The sequence below is a fragment of the Jaculus jaculus genome, chromosome 1 (assembly GCF_020740685.1).
Source record: "Jaculus jaculus isolate mJacJac1 chromosome 1, mJacJac1.mat.Y.cur, whole genome shotgun sequence".
Lineage (NCBI taxonomy): Eukaryota > Metazoa > Chordata > Mammalia > Rodentia > Dipodidae > Jaculus > Jaculus jaculus.
Genome location: NC_059102.1, coordinates 341,469,530 through 341,485,670, shown reverse-complemented (window position 1 = coordinate 341,485,670; position 16,141 = coordinate 341,469,530). Strand labels below are relative to the sequence as shown.

At 49.3% G+C, this 16,141-nt stretch overlaps 1 protein-coding gene across 2 annotated transcripts in view; it reads left to right on the top strand.

Moving 5' to 3' along the window:
- The window catches only part of Slc30a10 (solute carrier family 30 member 10), a 64,578-nt gene that overhangs the window by 22,757 nt on the left and 25,680 nt on the right, over positions 1–16,141 (top strand). Inside the window, exons 1-2 of one of the 2 annotated variants that reach the window (XM_045145179.1) lie at positions 10,881–11,490; positions 13,268–13,345. In XM_045145179.1, the coding sequence (XP_045001114.1) occupies positions 10,884–11,490; positions 13,268–13,345 (685 nt within the window). In that variant the 5' untranslated portion in view covers positions 10,881–10,883. Of the gene's footprint in view, positions 1–10,880; positions 11,491–13,267; positions 13,346–16,141 lie in introns of those variants that run through there. The other variant, XM_045145185.1, reaches the window with a different exon arrangement.

The window sequence follows — 16,141 nt, the reverse complement described above, 5'->3', positions numbered from 1 at the left end:
CTTTTTTTAATGAAAATACTTTTTGACAATCCCATACACGATGCAATGTATTTTAATCCTATCACCCCATTACTCTCTCTTATTCTGCCTCCACTCTGCTAAACCACTTCTTTCCAAGTAGTACCTCTCCAACCTTCGTGTCCTTTTTCTGTTGTAACCTACTGAGTTCAGTGAGGCTTTCTTGCGTGAGCATGGGTGGGTAGTTCGTTATGGACAAGTTACTAGTGTCTGCACTGAAGAACATGTCTGCCTCTCTCTTAGTCACTACTAACTGGAAAAGATGGGGTTCTCATGAGCCCCGCCCCCACTGCCCTCTCCCTTGACTGTTCTCATGAATGACACCAGCACTCAGCCATGCAAGCCGACCCCCCCACCCCCAACCTGGGGCCAGCCTCACTCTCCCTGTCGACCTCTGCCCACCTACGTCCACTGGCTCTCCAAGGGCTTCACGTTCTGTCCCTTGCTCCGGACCACTCTAGCATCTCATGCTTCTGTGCTGTTTTCTCTGGCCTGCCACTTTCCTTCTGCCATCTCTGCTCCATCCGTCCATCCTCCACAGACTTCTGAAACGTAAGTCCACTTGTGGCTTTCCTGTGATCATTAACTATCAGTGGCTTCCTATGGCTTTCACAATAAGCTTCAAACTCCTTAGCAAGACACACAGAGCCACCTATGACAAGCCCATAATCTGATCATAAACATGACACGTATCCCAAGGCATTAAGCCATATTTCTCAAATCTTAACTATCGTAGTAGCTATCAGCCACAATGGCATGCTGGGTGTGGTGGCACATACAAACCTGCAGTTCCAGCACTTGCGTGGCTGAGGCAGGACGGTGGAGGTTCAAGACCAGCCTGGACTACACAGAAAGATTTTGTCTCAAACACACACACAAATGAGATTAATTCATTGTTTTCTCTTCCTTTCAAAACACCTGAAATCTAGGTGCTGGAGAGATAGCTCAGTGGTTAAGGCACTTGCTTGCAATTCTGCTGGTCCAGGTGTGATTCCCTAGTTACCCACATAAAACCAGATGCACAAAGTGGCGCATGTGTCTGAAGTTTGTTTGTAGCGGCAAGAGGCCCTGGCATGCCCATTCTCATTCATATTCTCTCTCCTCTTTTTCTGTCTCTCCCCCAAATGAATAAATAACAATGTACTTTTCTAAAGCCTGAAATCTGACTTTTGTGTATTTCTGTACCTCAGCAGCAGACAAATGGCAGTTGTTCTACAAATATTTGTAAATTGAATATATCTTTTCCTTTCCTTTCCTTTTCTTTCCTTTCCTTTCTTCTTCTCTCCTCTTTTGTAAAAAAAAAGATTTTTATGTATTTATTTGAGACAGAGAGAGAGAGAGAGGGAGGGAGAGAGAGAGAGAGAATGGGCATGCCAAGGCCTCCAGCCACTGAAAATAAACTCCAGACACATGCACCACCATGTGCACTTGGCTTACATGGGACCCTGGAGAATCAAACCTGGGTCCTTAGGCTTCCCAGGCAAGCATCTTAGCCGCTAAGCCATCTCTCCAGCCACTCCTCTCTTTTCTTCTCTCCTCTCCTCCCTTTTTCTTCCTTTGTCCTCTCCTGTCCCCTCCCTTTCCCTCCACTCTCCTCCCCTCCCTTCCCCTTCCCTTCCTTTCCCTTCTCTTCCCTCCATTTTCTTTTTTCTTTCTTCCCATCCCCTCTAGCTGGAGATGGAACCCAGGGCCTCACGTAGGCTAGTCAAGTGCTCTACCATTGAGTTACACCTAGGGCTTACTTTTTTTTTTTTGAGGTAGAGTTTCTCTAGTCCAGGCTGACCTGGAAATAACTATATAGTCTCAGGGTGGCCTTGAACTCATGGCGATCCTCCTACTTCTGTCTCCCAAGTGTTGGGATTAGAGGCGAGTGCCACCAGGCCTGTTTTTTTTTTTTTTTGAGGTAGGGTCTCGCTCTAGTCCAAGCTGACCTGGAATTCATTATGTAGTCTTAGGCTGGCCTCAGACTCACAGAGATCCCCCTACCTCTGCCTCCTGAGTGCTGGCATTAAAAGTGTGAATCACCATACCCGGGGCTGGGAGAGAGAGAAAGAGAGAGGGAGAGAAAGAATAAATATGGGCATACTGGAACCTCCAGCAGCTGCCTACAAACTCTAGATGCATGTGCCACCTTGTGCATCTGGCTTTACGTGGGTATTGAGAAACTGAACTTTGGTCGTTAGGCTTTGCAGGCAAGTGCCTTAACCACTAAGTCATCTCTCCATCCCCAAAAGAATTTATTTTAAATATTTTTGTACTTGTAAAGTATTTTTCTAATCAGTACCTAATTTGTTCTAAGATAATAAGTTAATTAGATTATTGGAACCAAGGGGAAATAGATCATTTTATGAAAAGCAGTATTTTCTGAACGACTTTGAGGGAGACTGTCCAATGGACTTGCTAGTTGGAAGTCAAAGATGGTTCTGGGGCTAGGGGGTAGTTCTGAGCAGGCCATGGAGGAGCCACCTGTGGATTATCTTTGAACGGTGCTGGGGCAGGCCCTGCACAATGCTACTTTGTTGATGCCACAACCACTGTGGGAGAGTGATTCCCCATCTCTAGCTTGTCAGTGACAATGTAAGTCACTTGCATACTCTTGCTTACAGGTGACAGAGCCCAGAGCCCAGATTGGGGCCTAGATCAGCATGCCTCCACAATTGTGTGCTTCCATGGCATTGCCCGGAGACTCAAACAATGCATTTGGTATAGAAAGGCATTAATAAGGGATTTTATTTGTTTGATTTTTTTGTTTTGTTTTTGGAGGTAGGGTCTCACTCTAGCCCAGGCTGACCTGGAATTCACTACATAGTCTCAGGGTAGCCTCTGCCTCTCAGGTGCTGGGATTGAAGGCGTGTACCACCACACCCAGCTGATTTTCTCTTCTGAGATGGAGCCTCATTATGTAGCCAAGGCTGGCTTCTCATTGTGCTTCTCCCATCTTTGCCTCCCAAATGCTGGGATTATAAACATAACCACCACGTGTGGTCACTAAGTTTTACTTTAATATAATGCTCACAATTTCTTGAGCAAATGGCCAGTCTCACTCTCCTATAGTCTAAAATTTAAGGCAGATTGTCAGTGAAGAAAGTTGCTGTCTGGGCGAGGTGGTTTCTGATGGTATCAAATAACATGTGAAACTTTTTTCAAATTCTAAAACAAGATATACTTTTCTCTATCATTAAAACTATTTTTGTGTTGAGAATAAACATCCAGAGAAGTGTTTTTCTCCCTCCCCTCAACTTTAGGGGTTTTTGCTCCCTTCCATTTGAATTGGAAATAGTTTCAAAATGGACGTTTCCTCTTCTGTATTCACTAATAAGGCGACTTCAAATGGTCTCACTGAGTAATGAACCTTGAATGTATTTCTGAGCCCCCAGCCCTGCCTCTATCCCTCTCCTCTCGTGCTCTTCACCGCACCCTCATTCAGTTTGTGGATGCCCTGATGTGTGCCACCCCTGCCCGAACCACCTTCACAGATGCCAGGAGTAGGAATTCCCCACGAGTGACTGGGTTATTTACCTGCCATGTTGCTGTGCCAAAACCCTTGACAAAAGAAGCCTAAGGAAGGGTTGTTTTGGCTCACAGTTTGAGGGCGCAGTCCCGTGCGGTAGGGAAGTCATGGTGGCATCAGTTGCAGGCAGCTGGTCATATTATATGCCCAGATAAGAAGCAGAGCTACAGAGAGGGAAGGAAGGAGAGAGGTGAACAGATGCATACTGGTGCTCAGCTTGCTTTCTCCTTTTTATTCAGTAGGATTTCCAGTCCATGGAATGGTGCCACCCCTAGTTAGGGTGTATTTTGTCACCTCAATTAACCTAGAGGCCCCCCTCACACATCCACAGGGGTGTCTCCTGGGTGATTCAAGCATGTCTCTCAGGAGCTGCCCTCGTCACTTGAAGGAAGGGAACAGACTGCCCCTCACTGTATGTAACTACAAGCTAACATGGCTTCTTTGCTCTTGAGAACATGGGACAGGCCAAAGAAGTATTTCTGCTTTAATAACTCGTTCAAAAGTGGAGCTGGGGGCTGGAGAGATGGCTTAGCGGTTAAGCGCTTGCCTGTGAAGCCTAAGGACCCTGGTTTGAGGCTTGATTTCCCAGGACTCATGTTAGCCAGATGCACAAGGGGGCGCATGGATCTGGAGTTCGGTTGCAGTGGCTGGAGGCCCTGGCGCACCCACTCTCCTCTCTCTCTCTCTCTCTCTCTTTCTGCCTCTTTCTTTCTCTGTCTGTTGCTCTCAAATAAGTAATAAATAAAAAAAAATAAACAAAAGTGGAGCTGGCCATGGCCTGGCATTATCCTCTTCACGGCATAGGCTTCTGTTTAGGAAAGTAAGTCATTGCCTCATGGTGTCAACAACTGCTCATGCATTGTATTCTGAAAGACTTTCAGGGAAAAATCCTATCATCCCTGATCCTCGGTAAAAATCCATGTCATTCCTTTTCCATTTCTGGACTTAACAGTAAGCAACACAGGTTTCCCTACGTTGTATAGTCATATAGAATGTCACTCTAACTCTTCTTTCCCTCCAGGCATAGGAACTTAAAGAAGCTTTCTCTTATGTCTGCATGAATTTCTTTGCTTCTTAGATAATGCTTTTTAAAAAAAATCCTTAAATGCATATTTTCTCTAAAAGTCACCATAGGCCAGAGCCACAGTGTTCACGGTCACAAGAGGACCCCAGAGAGCTTGGCCTCTTTGCTTTCAAATGCATCAAACAGGCGAAAGGAGGGGACCCTTTAGTGAAGGAGCTCTCCTCCTCCCTGACCGTGACCACGAAACCGAGGAAGGTTGTTGTGAGCGCTCCCAAGTCTTCCTATGAGTGTGCAGCTGCCCTGAGCGATTTCCATGCGTTTCCTCATGACACCCTCGTGAGGTGAGTGTCGTTCTCATCCCAGGGCACAGACAAGGAGAAGACGCAGGGGACACGGGGGAGGGGGTAGTAACAATAGGTTATTGAAGCTCAGATTTAGTTCCAAATCAGCCTGACTGCAAAGCTCAAATGATACTTTTTTTTTTTTTTTGTCTTTTTGAGTTAGGATCTCACTCTAACCCAGTCTGATCTGGAACTCACTCGGCATTCCTAGGCTGGCCTTGAACTCACTGTAATCCTCCTACCTCTGCCTTCCAAGTACTGGGTTTGAAGGCGTGCACCGCCGTGATTGGTTTATTTTTAAGGTTATGTTTACTTCCAGCCAATACACGAGAATGTACAATTTGTAGACGTTAATGGGTAGGTAGTGTGATGTTTTGATACATGCATCATTGCATAATGTTTAAGTCACACATAGCCATTCTATTGGTCATTTCTTGGTGATAAAAATCTTTCAGAATCCTGTCTTCTAGTTTTTTTTTTAATTAATTAATTAATTTATTTATTTGAGAGCTACAGACACAGAGAGAAAGACAGGTAGAGGGAGAGAGAGAGAATGGGCGCGCCAGGGCTTCCAGCCTCTGCAAACGAACTCCAGACGCGTGCGCCCCCTTGTGCATCTGGCTGACGTGGGACCTGGGGAAGCGAGCCTCGAACCGGGGTCCTTAGGCTTCACAGGCAAGCGCTTAACCGCTAAGCCATCTCTCCAGCCCATCTTCTAGTTTTTTGAAATGAAGGTTGATATCAATTACTGTTTCCATAGTCATCTGGCTGTACATCTTGCTCCTGCCTAGCTGACTAGCCATAACTAAGTTCTCGCTTATCAACCCTTTCCCATACTCCTCTCCAGCCCCCTCTCCCCAGGGTCTGTGAGCCGCGGTCTGCGCCCAGCCTCCACGAGGCCGACTTCCTTACTTTCTAAGCCTGAGTGAGACCCTGTGGCGTTCATCTTTCTGCTTGTCTTATTCCACCATGTGGGGGAAATGTGTGTTGTCACAAATGGCAAACTTGCCTTTCAAGTATTCTTAAAGCAAGCAGAAAATTGTAATGAACCCCAGCGTGATCTTTTCTTAAAGTATTTGGTGTTAAAAGTTTCTTTTCCTACCATTTCGCGAACTAGTGCTAAGAGCAGATACCATCTTTCATTATGAGAACAAGTGTCAGCGTGGAAAAACCAGCAGGGGTGTTTAGGAAGGGACGCCTGGCAAGGTGATGGGCTCAGCTACAAGTCCCAGATGCCTGCCCCCTGGGGGCTGCTCTGCACAGGGCTGTCTTCCCTTTGTCAACTGCACTCACAGTTGACTTTCTAGTGCTGTTCTCTTTTGACATCATCTCATTCCTCTGTTGTTGAAAATGAAAACAGGAGTGTTAAGAATCTCTTAAATTGGGCTGGAGACATCGCTTAGCGGTTAAGCGCTTGCCTGTGAAGCCTAAGGACCCCGGTTCGAGGCTCGGTTCCCCAGGTCCCACGTTAGCCAGATGCACAAGGGGGCCCATGCATCTGGAGTTCGTTTGCAGAGGCTGGAAGCCCTGGCGCGCCCATTCTCTCTCTCTCCCTCTATCTGTCTTTCTCTCTGTGTCTGTCGCTCTCAAAAAAAAAAAAAGAATCTCTTAAATGCAACACATTCTGAAAGGCTTTGAGAGGCAAGCGCGTACCTTTGGAGTACATTCAATACGTTAACACTTTGTGCCAGCCAAAGTGTTATAAAGATACATAAAACATGACTTAACCAACAAGCAACTGATTTCACACACGAGATTCTCCTGCTACCAGGAGAGGATTTCCACTTGTACAATCGTCATATTATGCATGCCGTGCCTCGTGCTGTGCACATATGGAGCTGAGCTTATGGTGAGAAACTGACATTTTTTTGATACTGTACATTAAATCTGGAGGCTGTTGCTATGGAGAAAGACCTTCTTCCTCTAAATAACAATTTGGTGTTAGGGATAAGATACCTATCTTCTTCCCTGAAAGGAACACTTGTCTTGTTACTAGAACTCTCAAAATAAAAATAAAAACCTCTCTCTCTTAATTTCTGGGTCAAATGACAGTGTAGGAAAAATTTTTAGTGTCATAATCTCTGAATTTATGAACGTTGTGGTACCAATATAAAGTGAATTTATACTCCCGGCATTCAGAAGGCAGGAAGCTCATGAGTTCAAAACCAGCCTGGGTTAAGACTCTGTCTTAACAAAAGACTAATAAGAAAGTGACAACTGTTGTATTTATTTAGAATGAAAGTATTAAAATGGTCAATTTGTATAAGGTGAGGTGAAGAATGACCTCTAAGCATCTTATGCCTAGGTCAGACCTCATGCCTGCCACTTATAGATGGTATGATCTTGGTCTGGTGGCTTAACATTTCTTGGCTTCAAGTTCTTCCCCTAGGAAATAATAAAACATCATCTAATACATTTTGAATACTGCGCAAGGGCATCATGAGCAGAAATGAGACAATGCCTATAAGGCACAGTGTAGGGCTGACCCAGGAGCCCATAAACGAGAGCTGCTGAAACCTTGTCATTGCATGCCAATGTCTTAAGTCATATAATTTAAGTTAGTCAAGATATTTCTTCTACGGTGCATTTTGTTGGCAGTTATCAGTAACACTTACCTTTCCTTCAGGTCAGGACCTGGCGTGGGCAGGGGCATCAGGCACCTGTGTTGTCTCCGGGTCCTCCTCAGCCCCCCTGGGCAGTGGCCCGATTCTTGTTATCTGCTCTTGGCTAGAGAATGTCTGATCAAGGGGCAGGGGTGGTACATTTTTGCTGGTTTCACTTTTCTTTCTAGTTGTGAATGATTAAGAAATACAACTAGGAATTCTTTAGCCCTATCGTATGAGTTACAAAGGCCTTACTCTCTTGTTTTGTCTGATGGAAGTTTATTTATTTATTTATTTGTTTGTTTATTTTTATTTATTTATTTGAGAGTGACAGAAAGAGAGAGAGAGAGAGAGAGAGAGAGAGAGAGAGAGAGAATGGGTGCACCAGGGCCTCCAGCCACTGCAAACAAACTCCAGACGTGTGTACCCCCTTGTGCATCTGGCTAATGTGTGTCCTGGGGAATCGAGCCTTGAACCTGGGTCCTTAGGCTTCATAGGCAAGCGCTTAACCACTAAGCCATCTCTCCAGCCCATTTATTTTATTTTATTTTTTGTATTTTGGTTTTTTCGAGGTAGGGTTTCGCTCTAGCCCAGGCTGACCTGGAATTCACTACATAATCTCAGGATGGCCTCGAACTCACAGCAATCCTCCTACCTCTGCCTACCAAGTACTGGGGATAAAGGCATGTGCTACCATGCCCAGCTTGGAAGTTTATTTTTATCTTTGCTTGAGGTGCTAAGGATGGAGCCCAGGGCCTTGCAAATGTTTGGCACGTGCTCTACCACTGATCTATACCCCTAGCCCCACTTTTATATTTTGAGTGTTTTGCTTGTTGACAAATATTGCTTGTTGTCAAATATTTTCAGAAGTTCCACCATTTGAAGACAGTGAGTTGGTCACTGGAAGGTTATTATTCTGGTAGATTTCTTTCTTTTTATTCAGGTAGATTTCTTTTGTATATTACAATGTTTTATTGTTTTGGGGGAAAGTTTCACTCTAGCCCAGGCTGACCTGGAACTCACTCTGTAGTCTCAGGTTGGCCTCGAACTCATAGTGATCTTACCTCTGCCTCCCAAGTGCTGGGATTAGAGGCATGCGCAACCACGCCTATGACAGTGTTTTACCTATAGTTCAATAGTGAGTCTATCCAACATGTATGGCAGCCCTAATGCTAATCCTAGTAACAGAGACAGTCAGCGCTGAGTGGTTACTGTGTACCAGGCGCAGTCACAAGCATTTTACACATATCACCTCATCTAACCCACTCCACTGTTCTCATTTTGCAGTAGTCAAAATGGGCCCAGATGATTAAGGACTTTTTCGAGGTTATACAGCTTAAAAACTTCATCCATACTTATGTTCTTGTTTTTTTCTATATTATCATGGATGTCAGATGACAAGCTGACATAAAGTTGCTCAGGTGCCACCAGTCATCTTTTGACATAGACTCTCTCACTGGCCTCGAGCACACCAAACCGACTAGACTGGCGGCCCCTGAGCCCCAGGTCCACCTTCTCGCCTCCCTAGGGCTGGGCTAACAGTGTACCACCATGCCTGTTTTTTTTCTTTTCTTTTTTAATGTGAGTTGTGAGTATTGAACTTAGATCCTTATGCTATTCCCCTAGCCTCCACTATTGATTATTTTTATATTAGTCTTTAGAGAGTAAGTGATCTTTTTTTTTTCAGTCCTCAGTATAGGAGTAGCTTTCCTAAAGCTGGGAAGGGACTATTTAATTTTTGTTTTCTTTCCTGGAGTTAGGGCCTCACTCTCCATCTCAGACTGACCTTGAACTCACAGCAATCTTTTTGCTTCAGCCTCTCAAGGGCCCAGATTACAGGTGCGGAGCATGGTGCCTGCTAGGAAGGGAATGTTAATAAGCTCCTTCAGTTTGGACACTCATCTTGTAGTGAGGCAGGACCCGCACGCCCAGGGTATTTTAATGTGATCATGCAAAGACGAGGGCTTACTTTACATGAACAGCGATAGGAGTTGGTGTTCATATGGAAGCTATCCTGTTTGCTAATGGATTCTCTGGCTTTTTTTTTTTTTCCTTTTTCTCTTTGAATCTGGGTCTGGCTACGATTTTTTGGCTTTGAGTTCCTGGTCTCAAGCCAATCCTACTGCCTCAGCCTCTTAAGTAGCTGAGACTTTTTTGAGTGAGATATTTGCATTCATTTCCAAGCTAAAAACATTTTTTTTTTTTCTGAGAGGATAAAGGGAGGAGCAGAGTGGTTAAAACTGGGGGGAGAATGTAGCGATCACCATAGACCCTTTTGTGAAATGAGGTAAGAGAGTAAAAACAAAATTCCAGCAGGACGCCCCCACCGGCTCCCCGAAGTGACCAACAATCAAGGGGCTGTTCCCCAGCCTGCCTGTCCAAGAGACAGTTCTTGGAACAACTTTTACTTGGGACAGAACCTGTTGTCAATAGATTGCATTGGGGAGAATCCATGTAGGCCAGCTGATTGAGCTAAAGGCATCAGGCCATTGTCTGCAGTGAGCTGAATATTCTCTCCAGGGGAGACGAAGGCACCCCTGGAGGCCAGCCCTGGTCTGCCCAGAGTCGCCTGGCCTTTGGGTGCTCGCCGTGCGGGAGCACAGTGCTTACAGTCGTGGGACAGCCCCGTCCCAGGCTGCCTGCCTTTGGCTCCCTAACAAAAGGAGGGCTTGATGGCGTAGACGCCATCGGGAGGAGGGAAACTGTCATGCAGGACTAACAAATACACACACAAGGGCTGCTCCCTTTGCGAAAGAAGAGGAGCTGAGGGGATTGTAAGGGCCCAGGGTGAGAGAGCGCAACGGGTGGTGGTGGTGAGGGTGAGCTGAGGGATGATGAGCTCCCATTTCATTGAAGAAAAAGCAGGAAGCATTTTCACGAGGCAGGTTGGTCCAAGTTCCAGGGTGTGTGTGTGTGTGGGGGGGACACGTCTTCCCACGGGTTCAGAGGGAATTGGTAGTGCAACCCGCTCCTGGGCACGTACGCATGGGTATCCGCGTCCAGTGCAGCGAACACACCCACAGCAGTCCAGATCCCTATCGGGACAAGCGGCCGATCCGTGCAGGTCGGAGGGAGGGTGCGCGCGCGTGTGTGTTGGGGGTGGGGGTCGGGGAAGAGTGACACCCCGACCCGACACGCCCCTTCTCCCCGCGGCTCCCCAGTCTAGCGCAGTCCTAGAAGGAGAGACATCATCAGCCCGTGGCCCCTTGCCAAGTCAAGCCCCGGCGGCGGGCGGCCTGGGAGGAGGGGCAGGGCCCCGGGAGGAGGCTCTCCGCCGCCGCGGCCACTCCTTTAGACTCTGGCCGCGCGGAGAGCGGGCGCGGGCGGCATATAAGCGCGTCGGTGCCGGGGCGGGCGCGGGCGCGGGCGCGGGTGTCGGCGCGGTCATGGGCCGCTACTCGGGCAAGACGTGCCGGCTGCTGTGCATGCTGGTGCTCACGGCCGTGTTCTTCGTGGCCGAGCTGGTGTCGGGGTACCTGGGCAACTCCATCGCGCTGCTGTCCGACTCGTTCAACATGCTGTCCGACCTGGTGTCGCTGTGCGTGGGCCTGGGCTCAGGCTGGCTGGCGCGCCGCGCGCCCCGGGGCCCCGGCGCCTCCTACGGGCTGGCGCGCGCCGAGGTGGTGGGCGCGCTGGGCAACGCCGTCTTCCTGTCGGCGCTCTGCTTCACCATCTTCGTGGAGGCCGTGCTGCGCCTCGCGCGCCCGGAGCGCATCGACGAGCCCGGCCTGGTGCTGGTGGTCGGCGCGCTCGGACTGGCGGTCAACGTGCTCGGGCTGCTCGTCTTCCAGGACTGCGCCGCCGCCGCCGCGCGCCTCGCCCGCTGCGCCCGCTGCGCCCGCCGCCGCCGCCGCCGCCCGCCGCCCGCCCGTGCCCTGCCGCGTGCCGCGCCGCCCGCGGGCCCCCCGGCCTGCCCCGCAGACCTCGGCCTCCGGGCCGCCTCGGGGGCAGCGAAGCCGCAGGACGGCGCGACGGTGTTCGCAAATGTAGCAGGTGCCTTTCGGTTGCATCCTACGGACCGCTTTTTCCTTCCTTCCTCGCTCCCTCCCTTCCTTCCCTCCTCTCCCTTCTCCTTGTTTCCTCCCTCCTTCCGTCCCTCCCTTCCCCCGTCCCTCTTTTCCTCCCTCCTCTCCCTTCCTTTTGCCTCCCACCCTCCCTCCCTCCTTTCCCGCCTCTCCTTCCTTCCTCCCTCTCTCCTTTCCTGCCTCCCCTCCTCCCTCCCTTCCTCTCTTCCTTCTTTCTTCCTCCCTCCCTCCCAGCTTCTCCTTCCTTCTTTCCTTCCTTCCTCCAACCCTCTTTTCCCGCCTCTCCTTCCTTCCTTCCTTCCTTCCTTCCTTCCTTCCTTCCTTCCTTCCTTCCTTCCTTCCTCCCTCCCTCCCTCCCTCCCTCTCCCTCCTTCCCTCCCTTCCTTTCCTCCTTCTCTCTTTCCCTTCCTCCGTCCCTTCCTCCTTCCCTTCCTCTCTCCCTTACTTCCTCCTTTCCTGCCTCCCCTTCCTTCCTCCCTCCCTCCCTCCCTCCCTCTTTTCCCACTTCTCCTTCCTTTCTTCCCTCCCTCCTTCCCTTCCTCTGTCCCTTCCTCTTTCCCTTCCTCCCTCCCTTCCTTCCTCCTTCCATCCCTCCTTCCTCCTTCCCTCCCTTCCTCTTTCCCTCCCTCTCTTCCTCCTTCCCCCCTCCCTTCCTTCCTCTTTCCCTCCCTCTCTTCCTCCTTTCCTCCCTTCCTCTTTCCCTCCCTTCCTTACTCCTTCCTTCCTCTCTCCCTTTCTGCCTCCTTCCCTCCCTCCCTCCCTTCTTTCCTCCTTCCCTCCCTCCCTCTCTTCCTCCTTCCTTCCCTCCCTTCCTTCCTCCTTCCCTCCCTCCTTTCCCACCTCTCCTTCCTTCCTTCCTCCCTTCCTTCCTTCCTCAACTCTATTCCTTTCCTTCCTTCCTTTCTTCCTCCTTCCTCCTTTTGTTTTGGTTTTTGTTTTTGTTTTTGATTTTTGATCTAGGGTCTCACTCTGGTCCAGGCTGACCTGGAATTCATTATGTAGTCTCAGGGTGGCCTCGAACTCACAGTGATCCTCTTACTTCTGCCTCCCAAGTGCTGGCACCACCACACCTGGCTTTTCCTCCCTTCCTTCCTCTCTCCCTTTTTTCTCTGATTCTCCCTCTATTCTTCCCTCCCTCTTTTCTTTCTTCTTTCCTTCCCTCCCTTCTCCCTCCCTCCCTCCTCTTTCTCTCTTTGTCTTTTGCATCCTGCCCAGGTTTTTGAAATTTCCCTGGTAGCCTGCTTTGCTTCCCTTCTAACTTACCATCCTCCCTCCCTCCCCCTCTCGCTCTCTGTAAACCCCGGGGTCCTTATCCTTTTCTGCCCTCCCTCCACTGTCTCCCTGTGGAAGTATTGATCTGCTTGGAGGTCAGTTCTCACTATTGGGCAACAGAGAGCACCTGCCATTCCTTCTCCCCTCACTGGCTGCTACCTGAAAACCGTTTCTCCCAAACCTTTGTCATCCTCTCTCCCATGGGTGTTATGTGTTTGGAGGGGGGGTGTTCTCCCATTTGTCTGTTTTTACAATTTGAAAGGATGTGTGAAGTCCAAGGGTGGGTTGCACACTTCCTTGGTGTCGCTATGCACCTGTCTGGGCAGTGTGTGTGTGTGGGGGGGGGGGGGGGCGGGAGGTGGGGAATGTCATATGCTAGGAGGAGTTAAATTAACAGAACCTCATTTTGAGTCCATTGGTTCTTTTTGTTTGTAGAACTTATACACAACACAAGGTTTCTTCTTTGAATGCAGGTGATTCCCTGAACACCCAGAATGAGCCAGACGAGACTATGAACAAGGAGAAGAAGTCTGAAGCATTGAATATCAGAGGTAAGATTGCCTTTGGGTCAATTAGAAACCCATTTCACACGTTCATATGCGCAGTGCGGTGCCGTCCTATTGGCTTGATTTTGAAAAAGGCAGCAGTATATTTGAAAGTAGGTCAGTTACCTGGACAGACTATGACCTTCATCCCTTGCCTAATCACTGCATTGATTTGCAGGGAGAAATTAGTTGCTAATGATTTATTTTTGCCTAGTTATACACATGCTACTGCTGTTTGCTCCTGGGCCCCACCAATCAATGCCTGCTCTTCTGACCTCCAACATCAGTGTCATGTTCCCCTGATCTCCACACATCACTGTCATGTTCCCCTGACCTCCAACATCAGTGTCATGTTCCCCTGACCTCCACACATCAATGTCATGTTCCCCTGATCTCCATACATCAGTGTCATGTTCCCTGATCTCCACACATCAGCGCCATGTTCCACTAATCTCCACACATCACCATCATGTTCCCCTGATGTCCACACATCAGTGTCCTATTCCCCTGATCTCCACACATCAGTGTCATGTTCCCCTGACATCCACACATCAGTGCCATATTCCCCTGACCTCCACACATCAGTGACATGTTCCCCTGACCTCCACACATCAGTGTCATGTTCCCTGACCTCCACACATCAGTGCCATGTTCCCCTGAACTCCACACATCAGTGTCATGTACCCCTGACCTCCACACATCAGTGTCATGTTCCCCTGATCTCCACACATCAGTGTCATGTTCCCCAGACCTCCAAACCTCAGTGCCATGTTCCCCTGACCTCCACACATCAGTGTCATGTTCCCTGACCTCCACACATCAGTGCCATGTTCCCCTGACCTCCAAACATCAGTGTCATGTTCCCCTGACCTCCACACATCAGTGCCATGTTCCCCTGATCTCCAAACCTCAGTGTCATGTTCCCCTGACCTCCACACATCAGTGTCATGTTCCCCTGATCTCCACACATCAGTGTCATGTTCCCCTGACCTCTACACATCAGTGCCATGTTCCCCTGACCTCCACACATCAGTGTCATGTTCCCCTGATCTCCACACATCAGTGTCATGTTCCCCTGATCTCCACACATCAGTGTCATGTTCCCCAGACCTCCAAACCTCAGTGTCATGTTCCCCTGACCTCCACACCTCAGTGTCATGTTCCCCTGACTTCCACACATCACTGTCATGTTCCCCTGACCTCCACACATCAGTGTCATGTTCCCCAGACCTCCAAACCTCAGTGTCATGTTCCCCTGACCTCTACACATCAGTGTCATGTTCCCCTGACCTCCACACATCAGTGTCATGTTCCCCTGACCTCCACACATTAGTGTCATGTTCCCCTGACCTCCACACATCAGTGCCATGTTCCCCTGATCTCCCACATCAGTGTCATGTTCCCCTGACCTCCACACCTCAGTGTCATGTTCCCCTGACCTCCACACATCAGTGCCATGTTCCCCTGATCTCCACACATCAGTGTCATGTTCCCCTGACCTCCACACATCAGTGTCATGTTCCCCTGACCTCCACACATCAGTGTCATGTTCCCCTGTACTCCACACATCCGTGTCATGTTCCCCTGATCTCCACACATCAGTGTCATGTTCCCCTGATCTCCACACATCAGTGTCATGTTCCCCTGACCTCCACACATCAGTGTCATGTTCCCCAGACCTCCAAACCTCAGTGTCATGTTCCCCTGACCTCCACACATCAGTGTCATGTTCCCCTGACCTCCACACATCAGTGTCATGTTCCCTGATCTCCACACATCAGTGTCATGTTCCCTGATCTCCACACATCAGTGTCATGTTCCCTGATCTCCACACCTCAATGTCATGTTCACTGATCTCCACACATCAGTGTCATGTTCCCATGATCTCCCACATCAGTGCCATGTTCCCCTGACCTCCACACGTCAGTGTCATGTTCCCCTGATCTCCACACATCAGTGTCATGTTCCCCTGACCTCCACACATCAGTGTCATGTTCCCCTGATCTCCACACATCAGTGTCATGTTCCCCTGACCTCCACACATCAGTGTCATGTTCCCCTGACCTCCACACATCAGTGTCATGTACCCCTGACCTCAACACATCAGTGTCATGTTCCCTGATCTGCACACATCAGTGTCATGTACCCTGATCTCCACACATCAGTGTCTTGTTCCCCTGATCTCCACACATCACTGTCATGTTCCCCTGATCTCCACACATCAGTGTCATGTTCCCCTGATCTCCACACATCAGTGTCATGTTCCCTGATCTCCACACATCAGTGTCATGTTCCCTGATCTCCACAAATGAGTGCCATGTTCCCCTGACCTCCACACATCAGTGTCATGTTCCCCTGACCTCCACACATCAGTGTCATGTTCCCCTGATCTCCACACATCAGTGCCATGTTCCCCTGATCTCCACACATCAGTGACATGTTCCGCTGATCTCCACACATCAGTGTCATGTTCCCCTGATCTCCACACATCAGTGTCATGTTCCCCTGAACTCCACACATCAGTGTCATGTTCCCCTGACCTCCACACATCAGTGCCATGTTCCCCTGACCTCCACACCTCAGTGTCATGTTCCCCTGACCTCTACACATCAGTGTCATGTTCCCTGATCTCCACAAATTAGTGCCATGTTGCCCTGACCTCGACACATCAGTGTCATGTTCCCTGATCTCCACACATCAGTGCCATGTTCCCCTGACCTCCACACGTCAGTGTCATGTACCCCTGACCTCAACACATCAGGGTCATGTTCCCTGATCTCCACACATCAGTGTCATGTTCCC